General features: G+C 40.2%; 2 protein-coding genes across 2 annotated transcripts in view; one reads left to right on the top strand and one right to left on the bottom strand.

The window, feature by feature from the left end:
* The window catches only part of sertad2b (SERTA domain containing 2b), a 48,413-nt gene extending 43,681 nt beyond the window's left edge, over window positions 1–4,732 (bottom strand). Inside the window, exon 1 of the mRNA XM_036574670.1 lies at window positions 4,488–4,732. The gene's annotated coding sequence lies outside the window, so the exon portion shown is untranslated. The remainder of the gene's footprint in view (window positions 1–4,487) is intronic.
* A 4,035-nt stretch (window positions 4,733–8,767) lies between these two features.
* slc1a4 (solute carrier family 1 member 4) lies at window positions 8,768–24,179 on the top strand. The gene is made up of 8 exons (XM_036574667.1): window positions 8,768–9,417; window positions 12,382–12,424; window positions 15,376–15,441; window positions 18,528–18,694; window positions 19,571–19,804; window positions 20,289–20,483; window positions 22,161–22,295; window positions 22,561–24,179. The coding sequence occupies exons 1-8, from the start codon at window positions 8,909–8,911 to the stop codon at window positions 22,826–22,828; spliced, it is 1,617 nt and encodes a 538-aa protein (XP_036430560.1). The 5' UTR covers window positions 8,768–8,908; the 3' UTR covers window positions 22,829–24,179.
* Window positions 24,180–24,302: the final 123 nt, after the last annotated feature.

Here is a 24,302-nt window from a genome sequence, read left to right as displayed (position 1 = left end):
TAGTAGTTTTAGAAGTTTTACTAGTATGTCAGTTTTATGAAGCTTTATGTTTCATTTTCATTGCTTTTCATAGCTTACTTCCCTGTATTTTGGTGCACCTTTCCATCTTCGACATACAGAAAAAATAGACTCCACACATACTTTCCAAACACCTACTGGGGTGCACTGCTGCACAGCTCGCACAGCCTGTGTGAACGCTTTATCCTGTTAATATGTGCTGAAATGAAAAGAAAGACCTTCTGCACACCACACAGAGGTAGTATGTGTGAAACATCCACCACCATCAACAAAACACCAACTGAACGACTAGCCTTAGGTAGAACAATGTTCTATCCCACCATTACCCTTCCAGAGACTTGGCCCAACACCTTTCTAAATCACTTTATATTGATATTTCCTCTCATTTGTCACCCCTCTGTGTATATCTATACACTAATGGGACTGTACACACTGCTATGAAATGTTAAGTAAAGAGTGTGAGAAGTTAAGTGTGATGCTTTGTCAATCTGTGGACACAAGCTTAGAGTGTTCTGTTCTGCAGTGGAGTATTCCTTCTGAGCACAGCTATCCTGAGGCCAGTCCTAAGGCTGCTCTCCACATCCTCCTCCTCCTCTAAAGGTGGGCCAATGAAATATTAATGCTGCAGTACAACAGGCTGCAGGAGGGAGGCCTCTCACACTGTGAGAGTGTTCGCCAGTGTGTGTGTGTGCGTGCATGGCTCTAACATGACTGCAGCTCCAGAGACACTTGATCCCTGCACTTCTACTCTGACCCTGGAAGCGTCCACTGCTACTGCCTCCACACTGGAGTTAAGAAAAAAACTGTTATTAAAAACTAATCAGTGCTTTGCTCAGACCTGAAATTTGGATATGAACCCAGCTACAGCCTATCAAGTCCAACTCAACCACCATTTCAAACCAAATCTGACCCGAACTGGCTGTTTTACTTCATGTTTTACTTCCATTTTTTACACATGTGGACCTTGCTGCCAACAACACAAGTACCTCTAGCGTGCCAGATTAAAAATGATAATAAGGTAATAAGGGAACAATGATTTCCATACAATATTGAAAAATGGTCAAAACATTGGAAACAGTACATTTAAAACGACATCACCAAGACGCACTTCTGTCTCTTCCAAGGATCTCTCATCTGCTGAGTTACATGAAAATCACTGTCAATGCTCAAACTAGGCATCAGGGTATGCAGAGTATATCAAAGTAAAGTGAGCAGAGAAGGGAAGGAGTTTATGCTCTCCCTCTCAAATGACTAGGCTTTTTTCTGAAGTCACTTATAAATACTAGGGATTGTGATTTTTGTATTTTTTATTTTTTTGGAAGGCTGACACAGATGGCACTGCAAAAGTCCTATTTGAGAGCTTGGATCTACCTGAGCCAGACCAATCTGTATATCCTTGCTGTCACACAAAAGCCTTGTATTTCCGCTTGCTTCAAAAACTGAAAAACATCAGTAACCCTTTACATTGTGTCAAAATTCCATGATGAATGGACTAAATGAAATGGTCAAAATATAATTAAAACATGACAATATAACCGACAATATAATTACAGCTCTCTAGAATCAAGACAACTGTAACATATAACATATTAAAAATCAATTAAATTCTTAACTTTAGAATCAACCAAATATTGCAATGAATCTAGAAATATGTACATTACTTCATCCCTAGAAGATAAGATGAGTAGGGGGAAAGATTCAAGCACAGAGAAAAAATACAGCACGTTTAAATGCAGGCTAAAATCATTTAATGGTAGGAAATTTGAACCTGAGCAACAAATGTTTGAGAATTGATGTCTGAACCCAACCAAACCCACTGTGAACAATCTTGTTAAGTTCGTACAAATATCAGGCTCTAGTGATCAGCATTTCTGATTTGGCAGCAGAAGAGAAGTGAGGTTCTAATAGAGCTGTGCTGAAATGCAGTGGTGAGTGTGTGAGACCACAGACACGTGCCTGGCTGATGGATGAGCACAGTTTGGGTTTCCTGAGGTGGGAGGAACACACCGGAGGAACATGAAGCAAGACACGGAGCTACTGGTGTGAACAGGCTGAAAACTCACAAATCAGGTGACAGGACAAACTATGAATTCTCAAGGATAGCAGACAGACAAACAATGACATGGACAAAGTGAACTAAGCTTCTGGCTTCAAAAGCTACAATACTGATATCTTGATATCCCTTCTAGATCAAAACTTAAAGATTATGACAGTCAACGCAGTAGGCAGAACATGGGTCACTTTTATCACTAGTATGGTTATAAGACTAAATATGTCATGTATTTTTTTCAGTGTTAAACAGAGTAGGTGTTTCCTGCTAGTCATAACAGAAAGCAGGTCACTGCCTCAGGCCCTGGGTGAATTCCCCTATAGACAAATAAAGAAATAAGGGAAGGCAATACTCTGCAGAGTCAACATGACAAAATGCATATGTGGTCGGTAATGCACAGTTGGTCAAAAAAGCAAACACGGACCCTCAAACATTGGAAAAGAGCTACAGACAAGCTATCTGCATTCAGGCCAAAGAGCTAATGGTATACAACCCTGTGAGCAGCACTAGGCTAATGAGGTGAGCACAATCAGTCTGAGCTCTGAGCACAGCACACAGAGCAGCGCTCTAATCTGGATTATCAGCAAAATTAGATGTGCTTTAAAGGCTCTAATCCACATAGACAAAACTACAACCACCATCATTTGATAGAAAAACAATAAGCGTGGGTAGAAAAGATGTAAAGCCCATAAAGTTCTCACTGTGGAATTCCAAAGCTATCGGCTTAGACAAGAAACCGTGGGTTGTGTCTCCAGAGCTTCCTCACATTTACAGCCTGTATGGGAAAGTCAAAGTTTTTTGATGTGTCAACCTGCTTCTCTAGTTATAAGAGGATAATAAGGCTTGCTTGTTAAAAGATAAAACTTCTATAGATCTGTGTAATGACATTAAAGTAAGTAAGCATCCATTGGTACACTGTAAATAGTAATGCACTGACCCATGAATAAAATATACCACATTGACACAGTTGTTTCAAATTGACAATAATTGTGTTAATGTAATATGAAGAGTTTAATTCCAAAATGCTGTATATCCATTTGTAACAGTTTTGAAAGAGTTTTTGTTAAGTATAACTGCTGCTGTATAATCAAAAACATATTTTTATTTTTCTAACAAAGGTGGAATTAATCATAATATAGCAGTGATATTTCTTGTACATGTAAAGCCCACTCTAAACAATATATATAATGAAAAATCTTTCAAGTTATTTATATATTTTATTAATGTGTAAAAGATGCTGCATGTGAATGAAATACATTTAAATCATCACTGTTTTTTTCTGTATGTGGTCGGAACAGGCTGACGAATCCAAAAGCTTCAAAAGTCCTGTTCTTAGAAACCAGTTATCACAAACATCAATCAACCTCAGTTTCACATACACTGAAAAAAGTGATGCCTTTGCTTTACTTAATTCAAAGATGTACAGCATTTCCACACAAATGAAATGTATTGCACTAACACAATTATTGTCAACTGAAGTGAACTGAAAGACAGAACTGTGTTGATGCAAAGTGTTTTAGTCATGTGGAGCTGCTGAACACATTTAAGTCAAGTCCATTCAATGCATCGCTCTTTTTCAGTGTCCTCTACATTCCTAAAAAAGATGGTTCTTCTAGGGTTCTTTAGTAAAGGGAATGGCTCTATTTAGAACCATGAGTTTTATATAGAACCATTTCATGCTTAAATAGTTCTTTGCATTTGGTAATGGTTCTATATAGCACCAAAAGGTTTCCTCTGATGTTATGATGTCAAACGTGTGCCAACAGAAGAACCCTTTTTGGTGCTATATAGAACCATTTTCAAAAAGGTTCTATATACAACCATAAACAACATCAATCTGAACAACCATTTTACCATGCAAATAACCATTTAAGCATGAAATGGTTCTATATACAACTTTTTAAATAGAACCATTCCCTTTACTAAAGAACCCTTGAAGAACCATCTTTTTTAAGAGTGCATGATATTTCAGAGCAAGTCAGCATTGCTGAGGAGCTCAGTGGAGGTCAGTGCAGCAGCACAACACCAGGCAAGTCTCCGTGCTCTTATAAAACACTTATATAATAGCACTGAGGCCAGTGTGTCCCGCTTTCACAGGGACTGAGGGGAAACACTGATCATAAGCATGTCATGTGGTTCCTCTCGTTTACAACAGTAGCACTTCTGCAGCTCGCATGAACGCTTAAGCAGCGCGAGCAGCGTTTAAAAGGCCCACCCTAACCACATTTTGCCCATCACTGAACAGAGGTGAACGCAAACAGGTTAATTCAGAGCCAAACCGCACATGCACGGTCACTCTGAGACCCGTCCTACTCTCTGACCCACATCAAGACGCGCTTTACAGCAGGCGAACTGTTCGTTTAGTTTGAAGTGTGAACATGAGGAGTAGCATAGAGAGAGCTATACAGTGTCCACTCACCCGTTTTTGAAGGACTCGTCCGGTCCCGTTTAATAAAAGTAACTCACGGACTGCCCCTGCTGACACTTCACAAGAACGAGACAGGCGCGAGCCCGCATGCCGTTCGGTTGACCGTCGAGGGCCCCCTTCGTTTCACGAGCCACTTTCTAGGCGTTATCATCCGTAGAAGCACGGCGGCAATCGTCTCAGTGTCAGAAAGTGTGAAGGGGGGCACAGACTCGCAAGCCAAGCGCCTCGACTGTAACTGCCAGGCATTGGAAGTGATTGACAGCTCGTGCGGTGGCTCGAGGGTTGAGTCTCTGCGCTAGGCCCCACCCACTAGGTGCAGCAGCCAATAGGATCTTCAAGGCAAGGCGGTTCGTAGCTGTGCTGTTATTTAAAGAGGCTGCTAAGAGCAGAAATCGTGTTGCAGAGAACTTAACTTCGTCCGCTCGGGCTGGTTCAGAATGTTTGCTTTATTTATTTAAAACCACGAAAGCGCATAAACAGCGCTAAATGTGCATTGTTGCTTATGATTTCTGTGAATAATATCAGAAGAAGCGCCTGGCTGTAATATCCATTCATCGTCTTCATTACTTAGTGAGAAGAAATTAAGTAGCGGCTGCTCTTCTAGAGGAGCCTTATAGCAGGCTTGAGGCAGATCAGTATCCTTGTAGCAGTGGAGGAAAGAAAAGGCAGCATGCTCTGGCACCATGCCTACCCACTGCTTGGCTCAATCTTTTTGTTACAAGTTCAATCTGTGCTGCATAACAGGAAATGGAGAGCTCAAGAAGCTGAAAATAGTCATATTACAGCCAGAAAACATCCTAATCTACTGTAGCTGAGAGTACAGTGGAGATTGTGCTTTCCCTTTTACTCATTTGACACACAATGCATAGAGCTTTTTTAGTGTGGAGTCCAATGGTAAAATGAATGTGCATGTGTTTGTGCACGTCGGTAGCCTATATTGTGTTTGTCCAGCATAAGTGGGTGGGTTGATGGGTGGGTGCTTGTGGAGCACGCTCGGATGGAGTATAAATACAAACAGTGATTAATCTTGGGCCATGACAGTTGATTCTAGGGTAGTCCTCGCTATCTTGCCTGAGCGGTGATTATCTGCTTTACCAGGGACTCTCTCTGTCCAGTACTCAACAAGTAAACATCATAATCTATGTGATGAATGACCAACCTATTTTTAATAGTCCTTGATTATTGTGCCCAACAAAGTATTGCTGTTATTGCTAAACACCCAAAAAAGTCACTCACAGTTTACAGGCCTAATTCATAACTCATAATAAACAACAACTTTTTCAGTCCCTCAGAAAAGACAGCAATAAACATTGATTAATTACTACAGGAATAACAAACATAAATAATGCTTGATCATTTTAAATCCATATCTGTAGTAACATCACATACTATAAAGTCAATAATAAACGCCCTTATAGTTCTTGGATAAACCATGCAGACTCTGACTGCATAAACTATGTGTTGGTTGTATTACTGTCCATTATTACAGCAACAAGCAGCAAGTTGTACTGCATTTTATTATTGGACCCACAAAGCACTGCACTCCAGCAGACTGAAGGGGGACACTCTCGCCCTACTTAAGCTGTTGCCAAGCATGCACAACAGTGTGCTGTGTCACCTCCTAGTGTTCTGGACTTATTATGGCACTGTTTTTGACAGTTACAGAGCCCTCAGCCAAGTTGGTGTTACAGCCAAACCTACGAATATGCTTACCAAACAAGAGCTTTGCAGCATATTGCCATTAGAACATTCCAGACAGGCCACATTTCCATGTGTTTGGAGTAAGTCACAGCAGAAGCTGCTCCTGTGCCAGTAAAAGAGGCTTTAGTACGCCATCTAGAGGAAAGAGAATGTTAGTGCAAAGTTGAGGTATGTGTAATGTAGTAGGTCACACACTGCCCATACCCACCCACACACACACCCACACACACGCCCACACTCTTACTCTGTCTCTGTCTCTCAAACGCACACAAGCTTGTATTGCTATCTTTATGAGGTAAACTGTGTAGTTAAATGTTGTAAATACACTGAACCTAGCCCTATGTTTCCTACTTTTTCAAATGATAATGACAATAAGAGTAATAATAATAATGATATATAGCATTTTTATACATGAAATGCATTTGTATTTTCTGCTTTGCACAATCCAAGTAGTCTTAAACACATTGAATAATGTTGAGATTTGGGCTCAGCAACAGCAGCTTCTTTGATGAATTACATAATATTTTCTTTTTTGTCCTTTTCTCAATAACAATGTCTTGAGGGTTCTCATTCTTTCTGACTCATAGTGTTGAGATGTCCTCTCACAGTGGAAGGCTGGACAGAAAGACCTGTGGATTTCTTTCAGATCTGAAGCAAGAGTGGAGTTTTAAGTGCTGTTTATCTGATGGTGACAGTTCTGGTGGTCTATCAGGTCTTGTGTGGTTCTTAGTCCCTTTTTCTCTTTACAGTTGAATGTTAAAGTTTGAATACTCCCAGTCAAATTACAAATTTTGTTGATTTTATAAGTTGAAACATCTTATACAGGGAACTTAAATAAACTTGGGGAAAAATATTCTAATATTGGAAAAAAACATAAAGCACAAAATATTTACAATAACTTTTGCACAGGCCACACTTTGTTATATTTTTTCCTCGACGTTAAATTCAGCAAATAAACAGTAACTATGCATTAAAATGTGCAGAAGTGTGTTCTGTAGATCTGTAGAAGTACACATCTGTAGAGAATATGTTAAGCTATTGTCACTTAAAAAATTCAACAAACATCAGTTGACCAGGGGCACCCAAACTTTTGCATAGAACTGTATATTTTAATTATAACTCCTGTTTTTTCCATTGACATTCCCCTTACTCACGCCAGTGGATTACCTTATATTTACTGTGCTCAGAAATATCTCCTGAAAAATGAAAAACTTGTACTTAATGGCCATTTTGACTGAAAATTAAACAAATGAAGTGTGGTCTCTGACTTTTGCACAGTAGTGTACATGAAGAGAGAAGCATAATGAACACCAGAATGGGATCAAAGGTAAAGAAAACACATTCAGTATGTTAAACAATAACAGGCAAAAAGAAATGCTGAGGTAGAACGACATAAAAAAAACAGATAAAGTAACTAAACTAAACACAACTATGGAATAAAAAACAGAGAAGAAAAAAAAAACATACAGACCCCTATATTCTCCTGGGGGCTCCTTCCCAGAGTGTCAAATTTTTCATATTTTCATTCATTCTGAGAATATTTGGTTCCCACAAAGAGCTAACCACATGGGCGCACACACCCTTTCTCCTCTCTCATTTTAAAGCATATTAAGTGTATTTATTTTTTCTTTTTTTCATATATGAATGGAGTGAGACTACAGTGCAGGGTGCTGGAGACAGAGCTAAGGAGACTCCATCCTGTGTAAAACCAGATTCAGCTGGGCAGGACCGTCCTTTTCCAGCTGGCAGGGAGCGTGCACATTACAGCAGCTGGTTTACTCTTACATGGTGTGAGAGGGCTCTGAGGTTGCATTTTAAGTAAAGCATGTATGATACAGCAGTCCAGCTCACTACAACGGCCCATTTCAGGAAATACAGCCGCTGTTCCTGGCCTTAGAGCTTGACCCTGAGAGTTCCCCCTTTTCCTCTGTCCCGGTGGGGTTCAGGGCAGTTTCAGAACTCTGGAGGAACACAGCCAGTTCCATGTGCTGTTCCTCTGGCAGCTGGGAGAGTTATTTTTGGAATGAAACAGTCACGTCTATAGGCACTGAAGAGGCAGACTGCTGAAAAGACTCGTCTATTCAAGTGCCATGGTATTCATTCATCCAACATATTTCAGTCTATACATACTGGAGTAGTATATATATATATATATATATATATACATATATTTATATATATATATACATCAAAAATTATGACTTCAAAAGCAAACAGGTCACGCCTGTAGCCTGTAAACTCAAAGAAATAGGCTGTTAAATTTCCAAACCCACAAAAAAGGCTTCTAAAGGCCCTAACAGTAGTAAATAATCATCATATAGTGTGAATCTGAATAGCAGAAATTTGCATATGGCCTAAATTTTTTTGTTCTTCAGCGGTGTCAGTCTCAGTTTAATCCCAACTCAAAAATCTACTCCCTTGCATTATCAGACACCGGCGGCAACAGCCCAGGTTGTTGCATCATTCCGTCTCGGATTGTTCGGGCGAGCGCAAGTGCGCATGCGTGCCGCCAGTCCGGCCCACCTCTCTCGCTATTGGCTCGCGCAAATGCTGCTGCCGGTTCTAACGAATTCACGAGCGCTCGCGGAGCAGCATCGCATAGAAGAAAGGAAGAAACGAGAGAAAGAGGCAGACTTAGCTTAGCTTTAGCGTAGCTTAGACACACCACGTTTTTTGCCTTTTTTATATTTCTTTTTTTTAGCTAGGAACAAATGGCACTTATGGAGGAGAAAAAGAGCGAGCTTAACGGCCACGCCGTGTCCGTGGCCCCCACCAAACCGACCAAGAAGAGCCCCAAGGAGAAGTTGCTGATGTTTCTGAGCAGAAACCTCCTGGTGATCCTGACCGTGTCCGGCGTGCTCGTGGGCGTCGGGCTCGGGATGATCGTGCGGCGCGCGGAGCTCACGCGCGCGCAGATGACTTACTTCGCCTTCCCGGGAGAGATGCTGCTGAGGATGCTGAAGATGATTATCCTGCCGCTGGTGGTCTGCAGCCTGGTGTCCGGGGCGGCCAGCCTGGACACGCGCTCGCTTGGCAAACTGGGCGGCATCGCGGTCACCTACTTTCTGGTGACCACGCTCATCGCCTCGGCCATCGGCGTGGCGCTCGCCTTCATCATCAAGCCGGGGGTGGGGGCCGGAGCGCTCAACACCAACGACCTGTCGCTGGAGAGCGTGAGCACCAACAAGGAGACGGCGGATTCCTTCTTAGACCTGGCCAGGTGAGGAGCTTTGAAAGAAGTGATGATGTCGAATATGTGCATCACTCCTATAATATGAAAATCACGGCCATATAAATTAATTGCATCACTTTTTTTCAGTGTCGCTCACAGCGCCAGTGCTGGAAGCTCCTCTGGCTCCGCGCATTGGAGGGGCTTCCCTGCTTCAGCACACCTGATGCAACTCCTCAGTTTATGTAGACACTTAAAAAAGATGGTTCTTTTTTGACATTGCCTGACATGACTTGACATTGTAATAATAGAAGAACACTTTTTGGTGCTATATAGAACCATTTTAACCTCTTCAACTGCTTGAAACCACCGGTGGTTAAAAAACGCACTTCGTCATGTTCTTCATAACTTTCATATTTCATAAGCTACATTCAAAAAGTGGGTGTCATATGAGAGCTGTAACTGTCGTCTTTCCAGTCAAATAGTAATGTAATTTTAAACCCTTATAATAGAAGAAGCTGAACTCACAATTTTTTGTCTACTGAAAGTCGACCCATTTTTCCACAAATCTGGGCTATAAACTATAAACAGATGGTGTCTCTTCAGTGATATACTCTGTAAAAATTGTTTTTATGAAATAATACAAAGAGCGTCTAAGATTTTTGGCTTTCAGCAGTAAATTGTAAGCATATAGCAATATATGTATGATCATAAAACACATGTTTTGTTCATTTAAGGGGAGCTTTTAAAAAATAAATAAATAAAATGAAAAAATTACATTTATTTTATGCAGTTACTGAATAATTTGCATTACGATTTGGTCATGTAAATTCAGATTGAAAAACCAAAATATACCCTGGAGAAAAAAAAAAGGTTCTATATAGAACCATATGCAACACATTCTCTATCAATCTGAAGAACCGGTTCTCCATGCAAAGAACCGTTTAAGCATGAACTCATTCATCAAAACAGAACCATTCCCTTAACATTTACCTTCAAAGAAACCTTGAAGAACCATCTTTTTAAAGAGTCTACAAGATTCTTCAGGCAAGAAAAGATCAGGATATCTGTAAAACTGCTTTGTGACAGCTCCTGCTGTGAAAAAGAGCTATATAAATAAAACAGAACTGAAATGTAATAGGATCAGGAGGTTTGAAAACGTAAATGTGCAGAGCAGGGGGACCCTAGGACTGGGAGGTACACTCTCAGGAAAAAAGGTTCTAAACTGTCACTGGGGTGGTCCTGCTCTTGTCACTGAGGTGGTTATAAAAAGGCACAAATACAAAACTTTTTCCTTGAGAAAAACTTATTTAAGGTAGTTGGACCTTAAAACCAGTGTTGGAGCTTCGAGGGTGCGTTTACGTTGTTTACCTTGGTGAACGAAAAATGAACCTGCATAGTACCTTTTTTTGGACAGTGCCCTACACCATGAATGAACGTTTATAGACCTGAAGGATCATCTGCAGTGTTGAAATAACATATTCAGTCTTATTAAATCCCACTGAACGCGAATGAACTGTAAGATAGCTTCAGATGTTGAGAGCTAATGTCTATGACGATGGCTGTTCTGCAGTACCTTTTTTCTGTGAAACAGCATTATTCTTTTCTAGAAGAAAGCCAGAGCGAGCAGTCTGTGGCTTCTAGCACAGTTAGCCATATATAGGTTGCACACGAGTGCTCCAGATGCTGCCCTGACATAAATAAGTGTAATTTGGAATCTCCATCTCCTTTCTGAATCAAGATTTAAAGTAATATTTTAAGGTTACTGGCTACAGAGTAAGTGGAAAGGGACCAAAGATAGTAGTTTAGTCACTGTGTGATGACTGCATTAGTTCAGTCATGTGTGTGATGACCACAGCCTTCTGGGAATAAGATCAGAATGGAGAAGAAATGAATTTGCCAGGTCAGTGTCAGTTATAATGTAAATGTGATTATACTCTCCACTACTAAGCTTGAATCCCTGAGTGTAGCACACACTCATTGCACAGTGCTTGTGTGGGATTGAGGGAAGGTAAACAGCTGGCTAAACAAACCTGTGGGTTGCTGAGTGCTAAAGGAAATTTTGTTTCCTAATGTGAGAAAAATCGATTGTGTCAGCTGTGTGATATACACTGACACGTGCGAGAGCGAAGAGTGCTTTAGGAGTAGTGTAAACCTGTTCTACCTGAATATAATTTGATTGCAAATCACTTTAACTGAAAGTCTAGAAAGTTCCACAGAATACAACTTTTAAGGGAATAAACCAGTTCATTCAAGTGTGTAATGTAAGCTTTAAGAATGACTGCAGCATAATAAGCTTAATGCAGAAAGCCATTCTGTCTAGCCTCCGTTTGCAGTTTGATCAGGTTAATCTGTTCCTTAACCCACATCATATGATGATGGGAACAGTCACTGAGCTGAGGCAAGATGGATGAAGGTTTCAGCTAAAAGTTATGGACTTTATACTCTCTTGAAAAGCAGTGTGACCCTCTTGGAAATTTTTTATCTCCAGTTCTGCTGACTGCTGGGAAATAATCCATTTGTTTCCAGGTTGTTCCATATGTTTTCATGCACATTTAACAGGTTCAATATTTATTTTTCCTAAATCTACAAAAACACATTTGTACAGTTGTTTTGAATTATGGGTTAACCTTTAAAAAGCTGAATAAATGTTATTTGATTTTTATAGTAGAGAAAATAGACTAATAAACTGTGAATACTTTAGTCGTCAGTGGTCTAAAAGGAGACAGCAGTGCTATCCATCTGAGTTAGTGAGAAGTTAATTCCAGATGTGTCACAACACTATGGCAATTTTTCCATTATGCATTTAAAAACAAGAACTGACCTGCATCTCATGCATCTGTTTTTTGAACAACGGTATTCTGTTAAAAATGCAGGTACTAAAAACCATAGAACTGGAATCTTCTGTACTATACTGACAGCATGGTTTCAGTTTTCTTTTGCTGAAAGTTTTGACACTTCATCCAGTTGAAAAAAACGCCTTTTGTGTTTTACTCTGTTTGTTGTTCTTCACAGAAACCTGTTCCCGTCTAATTTGGTCGCAGCTGCTTTCCGTTCAGTAAGTACTTTCTTCTTTTCTCACTGTTAACAACAGGCCAAGTTGTTGCCATAGTAGGCTTATTCTTTTCTCTGATGCCTGGCAACCTAGCTTGCTTTACTGAGCTGCAGCACACGGGCGACTGCTCAGCCTTGTACAGGCTTGGGGAAAGCAGAGGAAGGGTCAGAGGGTTTTGTTAGGGGTGGGAGATAACGTCAGTGGGTACAGCCCAGAGTGTGTGCAGCTCACACTTACCGGCTTCAGTGACTCAGGCTTTAGAAGGCCAATGATAAAACAGGGTCATGAAGGACTGTTTTAGTGCGGCCAGAGCTAAGTAAACAAAAAGATGGCACTGGGGTCACAGACACATATAATGTAATTTTTTTCCTTTCGTGACATATGGTAGAAAAAAGTGTGGATGTAAATAGGAGGTACAGAGCCATATGAGAGTAATGAACACAGATACATTCTTGGAAGGGTATTTCTGACACATAGGCTCCTTTTCTATTCAGCTTTACTATGAATGTGAAGTCTTAGAATGGATAGAACATATATTCACATTGCAAAAAAGTTGGGACAGAAGCAACAAAAGGCTGGTAAAGATGTGTAATGCTAAAAAAACACCTGAAGGTTAATCGGCAACAGGTCAGTAACATGATTGGGTATAAAAAAGCATCCCAGACAGGCTGAGTCTTTCAGAAGTAAAAATGGGGAGGGGTTCATCACTCTGTGAAATACTGCATGATCATGTAGTGCAACAATTCAAGAATAACGTTTCTCAACATAAAATAGCAAAGAAGTTTTGCTTTTCATCATCTACAGTACATAATAACATTAAAAGATTCAGAGAATCTGGAGAAATCTCTGTATGCAAGGGACAAAGCCAAAAACCAGCACTGGCTGGCTGTGATCTTCAGGCCCTCAGGCAGCACTGCATTAAAAAAAAGACATGATTCTGTAGTGAAAATCACTGCATGGGCTCCAAAAACCACCGTCTGTGAACACAGTTCATCGCTGCATCTACAAATGCAAGTTAAAACTCTAAAACGCACAGAATAAACCATAAATGAACAGGATCCAGAAACACCGCCTTTTCTGGGCCCGAGCTCAGTCAAACTGGACTGAGGGGAAGTGGAAAAGTGTCCTGTGGTCCGATGAATCAACATTGGAAATTCTTTTTGGAAATCATGGACACTGTGTCCTCTGGTCTCAAGACCACTCAGCTTGTTATCAGTGAACAGTTCAAAAGCCAGTATTCATGATGGTATAGGGGTGCATTAGTGAACATGGCATGCGTGAGGTATACATCTGTGAAGACACCATTAATGCTGAACAATGTATACATGTTTTGGCAACAATTGCTGCCATCCAGACAACATCTTTTTCAGGCCCTGCTTATTTCAGCAAGACAATGACAAACCTCATTCTGCATGTATTACAACAGCATGGCTCTGTATTAAAATAGTCCAGGTGCTAAACTGGCCTGCCTGCAGTCCAGACCTGTCACCACTGAAAAGGATTGGCGCATTATGAAATGAAAAATATGACAGTGGAGCCCCTGAACTGTTGAGCAGCTGAAGTCCTATATCAAGCAAGAATGGGAAAACATTTCACTTTCAAAACTACAGCTGTTGGTCTCCTCAGTTCCCAAATGCTTACAGTATGTTGTTAAAAGAAGAGGTGATGCAGCACAATAGTAAACATGAACCCGTCCCAACTTTTTTGGAACGTGTTGTTGGAATCAAATTCAAAATGGGCATATATTTTTCAAAAAACAATAAAATTTCTCAGTTTCAACATTTGATATGTTGTCTTAGTAATAATTTTCTTTAAAATATGGTTTACATGATTTGCATATCATTGCATTCAAATAAAAAAAATACTTACATTTTGCACAGCGTCCCAACTTTTTTGGAAATGGGGTTGTATTATGACATTGTCAACGTATTCATATACTGAAGTGTCCATCTTGCTAGTGAATAATCTAGTTGTAGTGAAGACATTATGAGGTAGGATTTACTTTGTTCTGATTTCTTGCCTGACCATTGAGACTTGCACTATTCAATTCTGAATAAAACTGAACTGCATCCAGACATGACTGCAAAACTCATGTCACCCCAAGTTCAGAGTTAAGGGAACTTCTGTCAATTATTGTCTGATCAGAAAAGCCATTTAAAGAGTAATTACTATTGCTCACATTGATGTCTGCAAAGTTTATTGCACATTGAGTGTTAAGAGTTTGGGCTTGGCTGAAGGCTATTGCCTGCACAGTTAAAGTTTCTGAAGAAGAGGGGCCCTCTGAATAGCATGGTTGTAGAGGGGGGTTGTTCTCATTGTCTGTGCGTACCAGTTGCCAGGTTCTCTTTAGCTGTGGATTTTAAATGCAGCTTTTGTGGACTTCTAGAAAGTCTCACTCAATTCAGAGGGATGTCTAAACTTGTCAGTAGGACTGCACATTATGGGGGGAATATGAGACGTGTGATAAACTCCCAGCAGACATATGAGACAAAACAAAGATTAAAATGTACAGTTTCTGTCTGTCTCTGATTGTACATTCTGTGCAGATCTTGAAAATGACACACTCCATTTCTAACTCATTAAAGTTTATTGAACTCCTGATGCTACTACTACAACTAATACTACTACCAATACTAATAGCAAGAATATTATTATTATTACTTGAATAGCCTGTTGCAGCACACAGGCTACATGTAAGTCCAGCCCATGGTTTGAACACCTACTGATGGTTATGCTCAGAGTGGTGATAAACAAAGAAGTCATGAAAATAACTTTAGATTGAGGATAAAGGCTGGTTTCATTTAAAACTAGAATATTATAAACTGTTTATTACCCTGCACCCTGCGTGCCAGCCCAGTGAAACAAGTACAAATAAAATATAACAAAAGCTGACGGCATGGTTGCCATGACTTATGTGTATCTCATTACACTTTCCCTCTCTGTTTTACACATAGTATGCCACAGATTACAAGATGATTGCAGTGGGAAACAGCACAAATGGAACCCTCAACCACCAGAAGGTATGCAGCTTGTCTTATAACTTATGTCTACAAACACAGTGTCAGTGAGTTTTCACGAAAGAATGACATATTACATTTTATTACATCATAAGCCAGGCTGTGATTTCTGTGAGCATTTGTTTGTTATGTATAACAGAAAGAGAGTTTACATCACTATACGGATGTAGGTATTGATGGCATTGATGACATTGATCCAATAACAGGTATCAGGCTGATATCTGCAGAAAATGCTGAATCATCTTTTTTTTCTCTCCAATATGTTTGTTATGGGATCAGTTCTACTTCTAACTGCATTTGCATAGGTCTTTAAAGTCATTGTTTTCACTGTACACAACCTACAGAATCACTGGTCCTAGAACTACATTAGTCTGGACCATTAAATGTAACAAATCTGACAAATACCACACATTCACTTTTTTCATGTCATGTTGTTAGTTGTGTATTTCTTTCTGTGGGGTAGTAAAGTGTTTGGGCCTACTTTTAGATCACTCATCTGAGGTTAAAAAAGCTCATTTTAAGGATTAGACTGTCAAGGTTTCAGTATCAGTGTCTAAAAAAGTGCTATGTATAAATGTAGGAATAGTAGGGTTCTTCTTTTTAATATTTGACAAGCTGGTGTTATTATTAATATTTGACAAACTGGTGTTATTATTCTACCAGATGAAAAGATGTGAGTAAGCCTTTACCTTTCAGCTAATTTATAAATTGCTTGCTTGGAAGTGAATAATTAAATTATTCACTTTCAAGAAGACTTACATCAGAGCTGCTGGTTTGGAATAGCTTTTTAGGCTTCAGATTAATGAGCATCAAAGCCCAATGTCCATTCTGAGGCTTTTGGCACAGGCCGGGCCTTGGTTCCCTGAGTACTGCTGTGTTTTGTCTCAGGCCCTGCTTATGCAGGCTGTTTGGCAACTCTAAAAGCACATGCTGTTTATTTGCATGGGACAGAGTTGACACAGCCGTTCTCGCCGCTCCTCGGCTACTGAGCACTCAAGCAGCTGGAGATGGCCAGTCCTTCCCAGGGAGCTTCAGTGCCCATGTACTTAAAAACTAAATCCCAGCAGTGAGCATTCACACTCCCTCAGCACATGGAGATTTTTCCACAGAAAAGGAATCTGTCTGGTTTTCAATGGAATTTCATTTGTTTGTCTTGCAAAGATGAGATTTATGATCTTGACAACTCAAATGAGATAACTGTCTGTACTCTGTCGTGGTGCAGCACATGGAGTGTGTCCCCCAGCACCCCCCCCCCTTCCTGCTCCCCCTGACCATCACATGCACACACACACACACACACCACCCACCATCAAACAAAAAAGTGAGCGTTTTGTGGTACTTTGTTCTGTGAAGCTCACAGTAAGCAGTCTGATTGGTTACATTTAAACCAAGCAATCATAAAAAAGCAGAGGTCAAGTAAAGTTTATTTTTAACTGCTGAAATCGTTTCTTCATTCTGCAGTAGTTGTCATGTCCATAGCTGTATTTCTTGATATCAAAAATAAATGGGATTTTCAAATCACACCCTATCATGCCCTGTGGTTAACAAAATAATTCCAGACCCTTAGGGCACAATAGTGGCAATTTTCAAAAATCTCATTCAGTTTTTGTCATAGAGAAATCCCTCTCAGACCCAGGGAGCATAACACCGACTACACAATGATGCACGACTTCAGAGGTGTATTGTGCTGACTGTGATATGCAGATTGAGTGGGATAATTAAATACATACCAAGAACACACTGATGAGCCAAAATATTACGACAACTCCCACATGAAGTGAATAACATTCATTATCTTGTAACAACGGCGCATGTCAAGGTCTGGGATATATTAGACTGAACATGAACAGTAGTAGATGTGTTTAATGCAGGTGAAATGGGCAGGTGTGAAGAGTGCCCAAGGTTCATCAATGTGTGAGGGCAACGAAAGCTATAACATCTGGTCCAAACCGACAGAAGGGCACAAGTCACAGAATTTTTTAATGATGGTGGAGGAAGGTGTCTCAACACACAGTTGCATATGGGGCTGGGTATTCATAGATCAGTCAGAGTGCTCATGGTGTCCCTTGTCTACCATCGAAAGTGCCTACAACGTGTAGGCAAGTGTCAGAACTGGACCTTGGAGCAATGGAGGAAAGTCGTCTGGTTAGTGAGTACTGTTTTTTTACAGCACGTGGATGGACAGTTACACGTGCACCATTTACCTGGGGAAGTGAGGCACCTGGATACGTTGTGAGATGAGCTGGTGGAGGAAGTATGATGTTCTAAGTGATATTCTGCTGGGAAGCCCTGGATCTGGGCATTCATGTGGACATCAATTTTACACGTGCCACCTATCTAAACATTGTTGAGGACCAGATACACCCACTCATGGCAACAATATTTCCATGCCTAGGCGGTTCGGAGCTGTTTTGGCAAAACACAGAGGACCAACACCATATAAGTGAGGTGTTCATAATGTTTTGGCACATCACTTTTTTATACAGTGTTATGCAAGTGAAAAAACTTGACTGGCCCAAGTACTCCTCCACCCCCCCTCTCCCCCAGCGCACTTCCGTTCCATGGTCAATCAGAAGTCAACACTACAAGCCAAGTGATGAGCCATGCTTGGCTGTCTGGCTTGTCCTCCAAACAAGAAGGGGGAGGTGGGGGAAACTTCAGCTTTGTCCTTTCCAATCCTCATCACCTCTGTGACCCCTCTGCAGCCATGCCTGAAAGAGAGGCTCATCCGCTTTGGCCAGTTGAAGGCCACTTATCCATACACAATCACATCAGAGTCACTGGCAGAGAGCATGGCTGTCTACCAGTGAATCATCTGAAATGAATTTCATAGGAATTGGGAATGGTGTTTGATCATTGAGCTATTAAAGCTAAATCTTTTACAGCTTGCTTATTTATTAAGCTTTTTTTCAACTTTTGATTTCCAAACATGTCCTTTTGAGCTGAGGTCACCCAGTTCACCCAAAGCACGTTTGTGAAAATAAGCTGTGGTGATATTTAATAGATCAAGTATATTTGAAAGCAAGCTAGCACCAGGTTTCTTATGTTAGCACAAAGACACAATATGACACAATACTGGCTGGTTGCAGGTGCCAGTGGGAACAGATACAGATGGGATGAACATTCTTGGCCTGGTTCTGTTTGCCATGGTATTTGGAGTGGCCTTGAGGAAGTTGGGAGCCGAAGGGGAAGAGCTAATACGTTTCTTCAATGCCTTCAATGAAGCTACCATGGTGCTGGTGTCCTGGATCATGTGGTGAGTGGAATGCACACAATAAATGCCTGCATGGTAGCAAGGAAGAAATGGTGATAGCCAGATTCAGACAATGGCAAATATGTATCCAGTGCAGTAGAACTATTTTGTGTTTATAAATCAAAATTATGCCCTTGTATTGATGTTGCTAAGCTCATATCAATTGATTGATGGACTAAAGTTATCACAGGACATGGCCACTGGGAATATTGTGAAAGCCCTGAAAATCAAGAAGATCCAAAGTTTAACCTACAGAGCTTAACAAATACATATAGGGTAGTGATTTTCCTCCCTCCCTGATCCAAGAGCCATGATTACCCTGTTACTAACTAATATGACAAATTAGATTTAGAACAGGATATTGTTATTCTAACTTGTTAAATAATATGGACAAAGAATATTCAAAAATATTAAATGCACTTGTACAAACAATTTATCTTCAATTCAATTCAAGTCTCACATTAGTGTGCGTGTGCAAAGGTTCTGAACTCTAGCCCCTCATTCATTGCTGAACGCAGGTTACTGTTTGAGGTTCACCTTGGAAAGAATTTCGCAAATGTCTGTGGTCAAGGGCACATACTCTGTCCCCATTACCCATAACTCTCTCTGAAAAACAGGCTTGTATGTGACGTCAACAGATCAACAAAAAAGAGTATCCAGTCATTGTTTTTTCAGTGTTTTAGACTTCACTTTTAGTATGTTTATTTATGCATGTCAAAATAAAAGTTAAAGTTTAATGATGTTTTTAGCAACATCTGATCACAGTTTGTTGTTAAATAATAATTTTTTCAAATAAAATATTTCTGACATGGCCTTGAATCATGGTGCCATGATATTCTATGCAACAGGCAATAAACAATGCCATCATTTATTCTTTAGGTATGTACCTGTTGGCATCATGTTCCTGGTGGGCAGCAAGATTGTGGAGATGGAGGATGTGGTTCTGCTGGTCACCAGTTTAGGAAAATACATCTTTGCTTCTATCCTGGGTCATATCATCCATGGTGGCATCATCTTACCTCTTATCTACTTTGGGCTTACACGCAAAAACCCCTTCAGTTTCCTGTCTGGCCTAATCACACCCTTTACCACGGCCTTTGCTACCTGTTCCAGGTAATCCATATTGTTCATGCAAAATGTTTGCATACTGCACTGTCTGAAAGTTATGTTGAGTTAACCTAGACGCCCTAGCTAACTCAGATATGGCACACATTTTGACTTGTTTACTTAATATCTATGTGTGGTTTAAGGTTGAGTGGGTTTTCAAAACAATGCAACTCAGACTTTGTCCTTTATTTTCTTGGAAATGGCAAACCTTCTACTGCAATTAATAATTCCCTGATCTGTTGGCAAAGGAAGTTGATCACCTCCCCTTAAACCCTCCTAACATTCTTGAAGGGTTTTCTTAATTATGCGTGCCCTCTAGTATGAAGTCTTGGTCCAAGCGTATGTATAGCTAATACCTCTGTAATTATAGGATATGTGTGGTGGCAGCTACACAAGAACATGCCCACTTTTGTCTCTTAGGGTTCTCCAATCTTCCTTTGATCTTCTTTTCATTTTGGCTTGTGTTCTCTTGCTTTTTCTGTTGTTTCAGCTCAGCAACGCTGCCTTCCATGATAAAGTGTGTGGAGGAGAACAATGGTGTGGACAAGAGGATCAGCCGCTTTATCCTACCCATTGGAGCCACTGTCAACATGGATGGCGCCGCCATTTTCCAGTGCATTGCTGCAGTGTTCATTGCCCAGCTCAACAACGTCGAGCTGAACGCTGGCCAGATCTTCACCATCTTGTAAGCACCTGAAGGAGGAGCAGCTTCTCAGAGAATGGCCAGTCATGATACAGCAGGGGAGCCCATGGACAGGAATGCTGTTATTAATACATTGTCTCAGGGTGTATTAAAGGAACTGTTCAGTGTTTTTGATCCTAATCTGCAATTGTTACCTCTTACAGTTAATTACCGGTGACAATAATTTCACTGAATTTTCCTGTACTTAGGGAACAACTGAAGAACTGCTGACTCCAAACACTCTTAAAATACAGTGAATAAAAAATGCTAGAGTATTCCTTCAAGATAGGGGTGCCCAAGTCCAGTCCTGGTGATCTACCCCTGTGGAGAGTTCAGTTCTAACCCTAATCTAACACGCCTAATTCAGCTAATCAAGGCCTTCAGAAGCATACAAATACTAGAACCGGGGAATGCATATATATTTAGGGTTGCATTGATTCTATATTGGTACTGGCGTTGATACTGACACTTAAATGCAGTATTGATATTGGCAGTAGAGAATACCCATTCCATGGGCTACAGCAGTTGGAACTCAACTAAAGAGAGCACCACATTGGCAGTGTGAATTGACAAGCATTAGTAAAAATGCTCATGCCAAAATCTGCAATGCCACTATTTTGAGGGAAGACAATAGTAGTGGGTGATATACCAATTCTTCTCCAAAGGAATTCTTCCTAATGCAGTAGTTTCACAGGTATGCCACAAATAAGCCAGATAACGCAACATACAAAAAACTCCAAAACATGCTTACAGTAGCCCTTTACCTAAATGGCTGAGTCAGGGATCTCACGGCAGCTTAGCATAGCAGCCTGCTTGCTGGGCAGTGTGCCTCAATCTAACCTAACCTAACTAATCTCTAGCAGAGTCTGATACTTGGAGATGTAAATGCGAATATATGGGACACACACATGAGACAAATGACTTCAGGCAAGTAACAACATTTAGCACCATTTTTGCTGTAGCAGAGAAGCTACTGCGTTGTTAGTGGGAGGTACCATAGATTTATCTGTAGATTGTTCAGTTCTGTTTTGAACAGTTTTGCACAATAAAAATATCTTTAAATAATTTGTAAAACAACACTGCGTTTACCAAAATAAAATGTTTAAAAACTGCTAATTGTATAAATCTTAGGATTTATAGGCTTGTTAGATAAGATAGGGTTAGTGTCAGGATCTGTACTTGGTACCAGAAGGGAAATAGTGAATGGGTATATAATTTGCACTGAATCCACTTTTTCCTTTCAACTACCATTTTCTAAAGCAACTGCCCATCAGCTTCTATAATACATGTGTTTTTATTCAGATTTTCAGTTCTTTGTTAAGTACAAAAAACACAGTGTAACCGTTGTTTGTGGTTAACTGACCATATAATACAAAGACAACATGTAGAGATAAGACTGTAAAACACTGGAGCATTCCTTTAATAGACACTGAGAAAATGTATTATAGTCAGAATTCCTGCCCATGGATTTAAAGTGGCCCATTTAGACCACTGTGTCAAAACAAAGCAAAGGTATTGAGCATAGTCTAAATTCACTAGCATGAGCAGCACTCTTACTTCGCAATCTTTCAAGCCCCTCTTGCTGTTACTGACTGTTAAAGACTGAAATAAACAGAGAGCAAATAAATTATAGGCCTAGATGGAGAAAGAGAGGAAGAAATGTTTTTACGCTTTTTGCAGGGTGACCGCTACAGCATCCAGCGTTGGAGCGGCGGGCATTCCAGCAGGAGGAATTATCACCATTGCCATCATTCTGGAGGCCATTGGCCTTCCCACCAATGATCTGTCACTGATGCTGGCTGTGGACTGGATTGTGTAAGATAGCTTGTCCGTCCACTTCTTTCTTGTTTGTTTGGCAACAGGCCATTGTTCATACTGACCTACATCCAGTGGAGCTTTTGTTCCCTTTTAACATTTTCTATACTCTGGCCTCTCTCTACATGTACTTCTATTTCTGTGTCGTGTCTCATACTCTCATTTCACATGTACCATATGTATGATGCAGTTCAGACACGTGGTATATATTTATATCTGTGTGGCATGTGTGTGTGTTTGTGTGCGTGTGTTTTTGTGTTTTCAGAGACCGTACTACCACTGTGGTGAATGTGGAGGGAGATGCCCTGGGTGCAGGGATTTTGCACCATATAAATGAGATGGAGCTGAAGAAGCAGAGGCAGCTTGGGGAGCTGCAGGAGGACCAGGAGCTGAAGGAGGTTAAGGTGGAAGCTGTGGCGAATGTCCAGGCCGAGGAGGAAACCTCTCCACTTGTCACACACCAAAAACAGGGAGATGACTCCTCGTCACGTGACACAGTCGATGAAAAGGATGGCATGGAGTCAGTTCTGTGAAATTTCTAGCTAACACTTTCTTTATTTCTCTCTCTTCTTCTTCTTTCTTCAAACCACTAAAGGCACTATATCAGCTCTGAGCATTTTTAAGCTCCATGCTGAACGTTTACTCCTGTCTAAAACCTGGGAACAAGTGCCATATCTCCTGAGTTGTGAAATTGAGTGTGTATTTGTTGTGGTATTGGCACAATAATGTGGGTGACATAGTGAAATGACCAGTTTACCTTGGTTTACATTGACATTGTCCTTTATTGTGCCAAAACGCTTGTTTGTTTTTATTGATCTTGTTTTGGGAAGAACTTTGCCGATTCACATGTTAGGTCTGAAAGGGAATACTCCTAATTTTAAGTAGTTGTTTAAGATAGTAAAGAGAATCATTTACAGACTGACCCCTTGTTCTGTTTATGTGCTATATTTTAACTTGCCATGTGAAACATTAACAGTTTGGAAGATGGACACGAAAATATTTGCTGTAAATATTTGAGTCCCTAATGGCATGTCTTGTCACAGACTGATCAAGTTCCGGTCTAGTGATGTTGAGATTTGATGGGGGCTGTGATGCGAGGTGAATACCTTAGCATTTCTGCTAGTGCATGGTTTTCATTGTTTTTTAGTACAACACAATATAGTGTTTATACCCAACACCTGGTGTCAAATTCAGTCAGAGTTTAAATACTTGAAAATGAGTATACTTGAAAAACATGATAAATTGGCAAATGTAAAAAAAAAGAGACTGGTTGCAATACTCCGAGTGCATTTACTTTCTGTTTCTTATATGCACATATATGGGCATTCGCAGAAACATCACTGTAGGACCATCCTGTAGTGACACCCAGTGGTGAAACTGTGAGAATACATGTCAGTTATTACCACTTATCTACTTGCTTCTGTCTACTTAGATTGGATGCAATGTTCCAGGTACACCAATGTTCAGCGATGATGGAAACTGAAAATGTGATTTGTGTATGTATACTGTAGAAATGCTATGCTACTGGATGCAAAAAAACACTAGCTACATATATTTTAAATGTGTGGAGAATAATAACTGCTAGGTGAACTATAAATGACTTTGTATAATTTATTTTAATTTTTGTAACTTTTTGTACAAAATTGGTTGAACATATTTTTCTTAATCTAATTGCCAAAAAGCTTCTTCTGTCAAAATGGTATAGACTGCTGTTGGCTGTTGTAACATACTAACATCAATATATTTGTTATTAACATGTATTTAAGATGGTTATGATTCCATTGCAGATACACTGTCTTCTTAAAACTGTGTTGTTGTAACTCTTTTTAACTGCTGCCTTTACTTCTCAGCTGTTATGTGTTATTAAATCAAGAGCAAAATATTATTGTCTTTTCCCTGTCAAATTCTGGTATTTTGTTTCTGAGTTGAATTAGGTATGTTAAGTGAGGTACGCTCTTAAACTCTGCAATACTGTGGCCATGTAAGACTGAAGTCTGACATCTTTGC

Source organism: Colossoma macropomum, unplaced genomic scaffold (assembly GCF_904425465.1).
Source record: "Colossoma macropomum unplaced genomic scaffold, Colossoma_macropomum, whole genome shotgun sequence".
Classification (NCBI taxonomy): Eukaryota; Metazoa; Chordata; class Actinopteri; order Characiformes; family Serrasalmidae; genus Colossoma; species Colossoma macropomum.
This window is presented reverse-complemented; position numbering and strand designations above follow the sequence as displayed.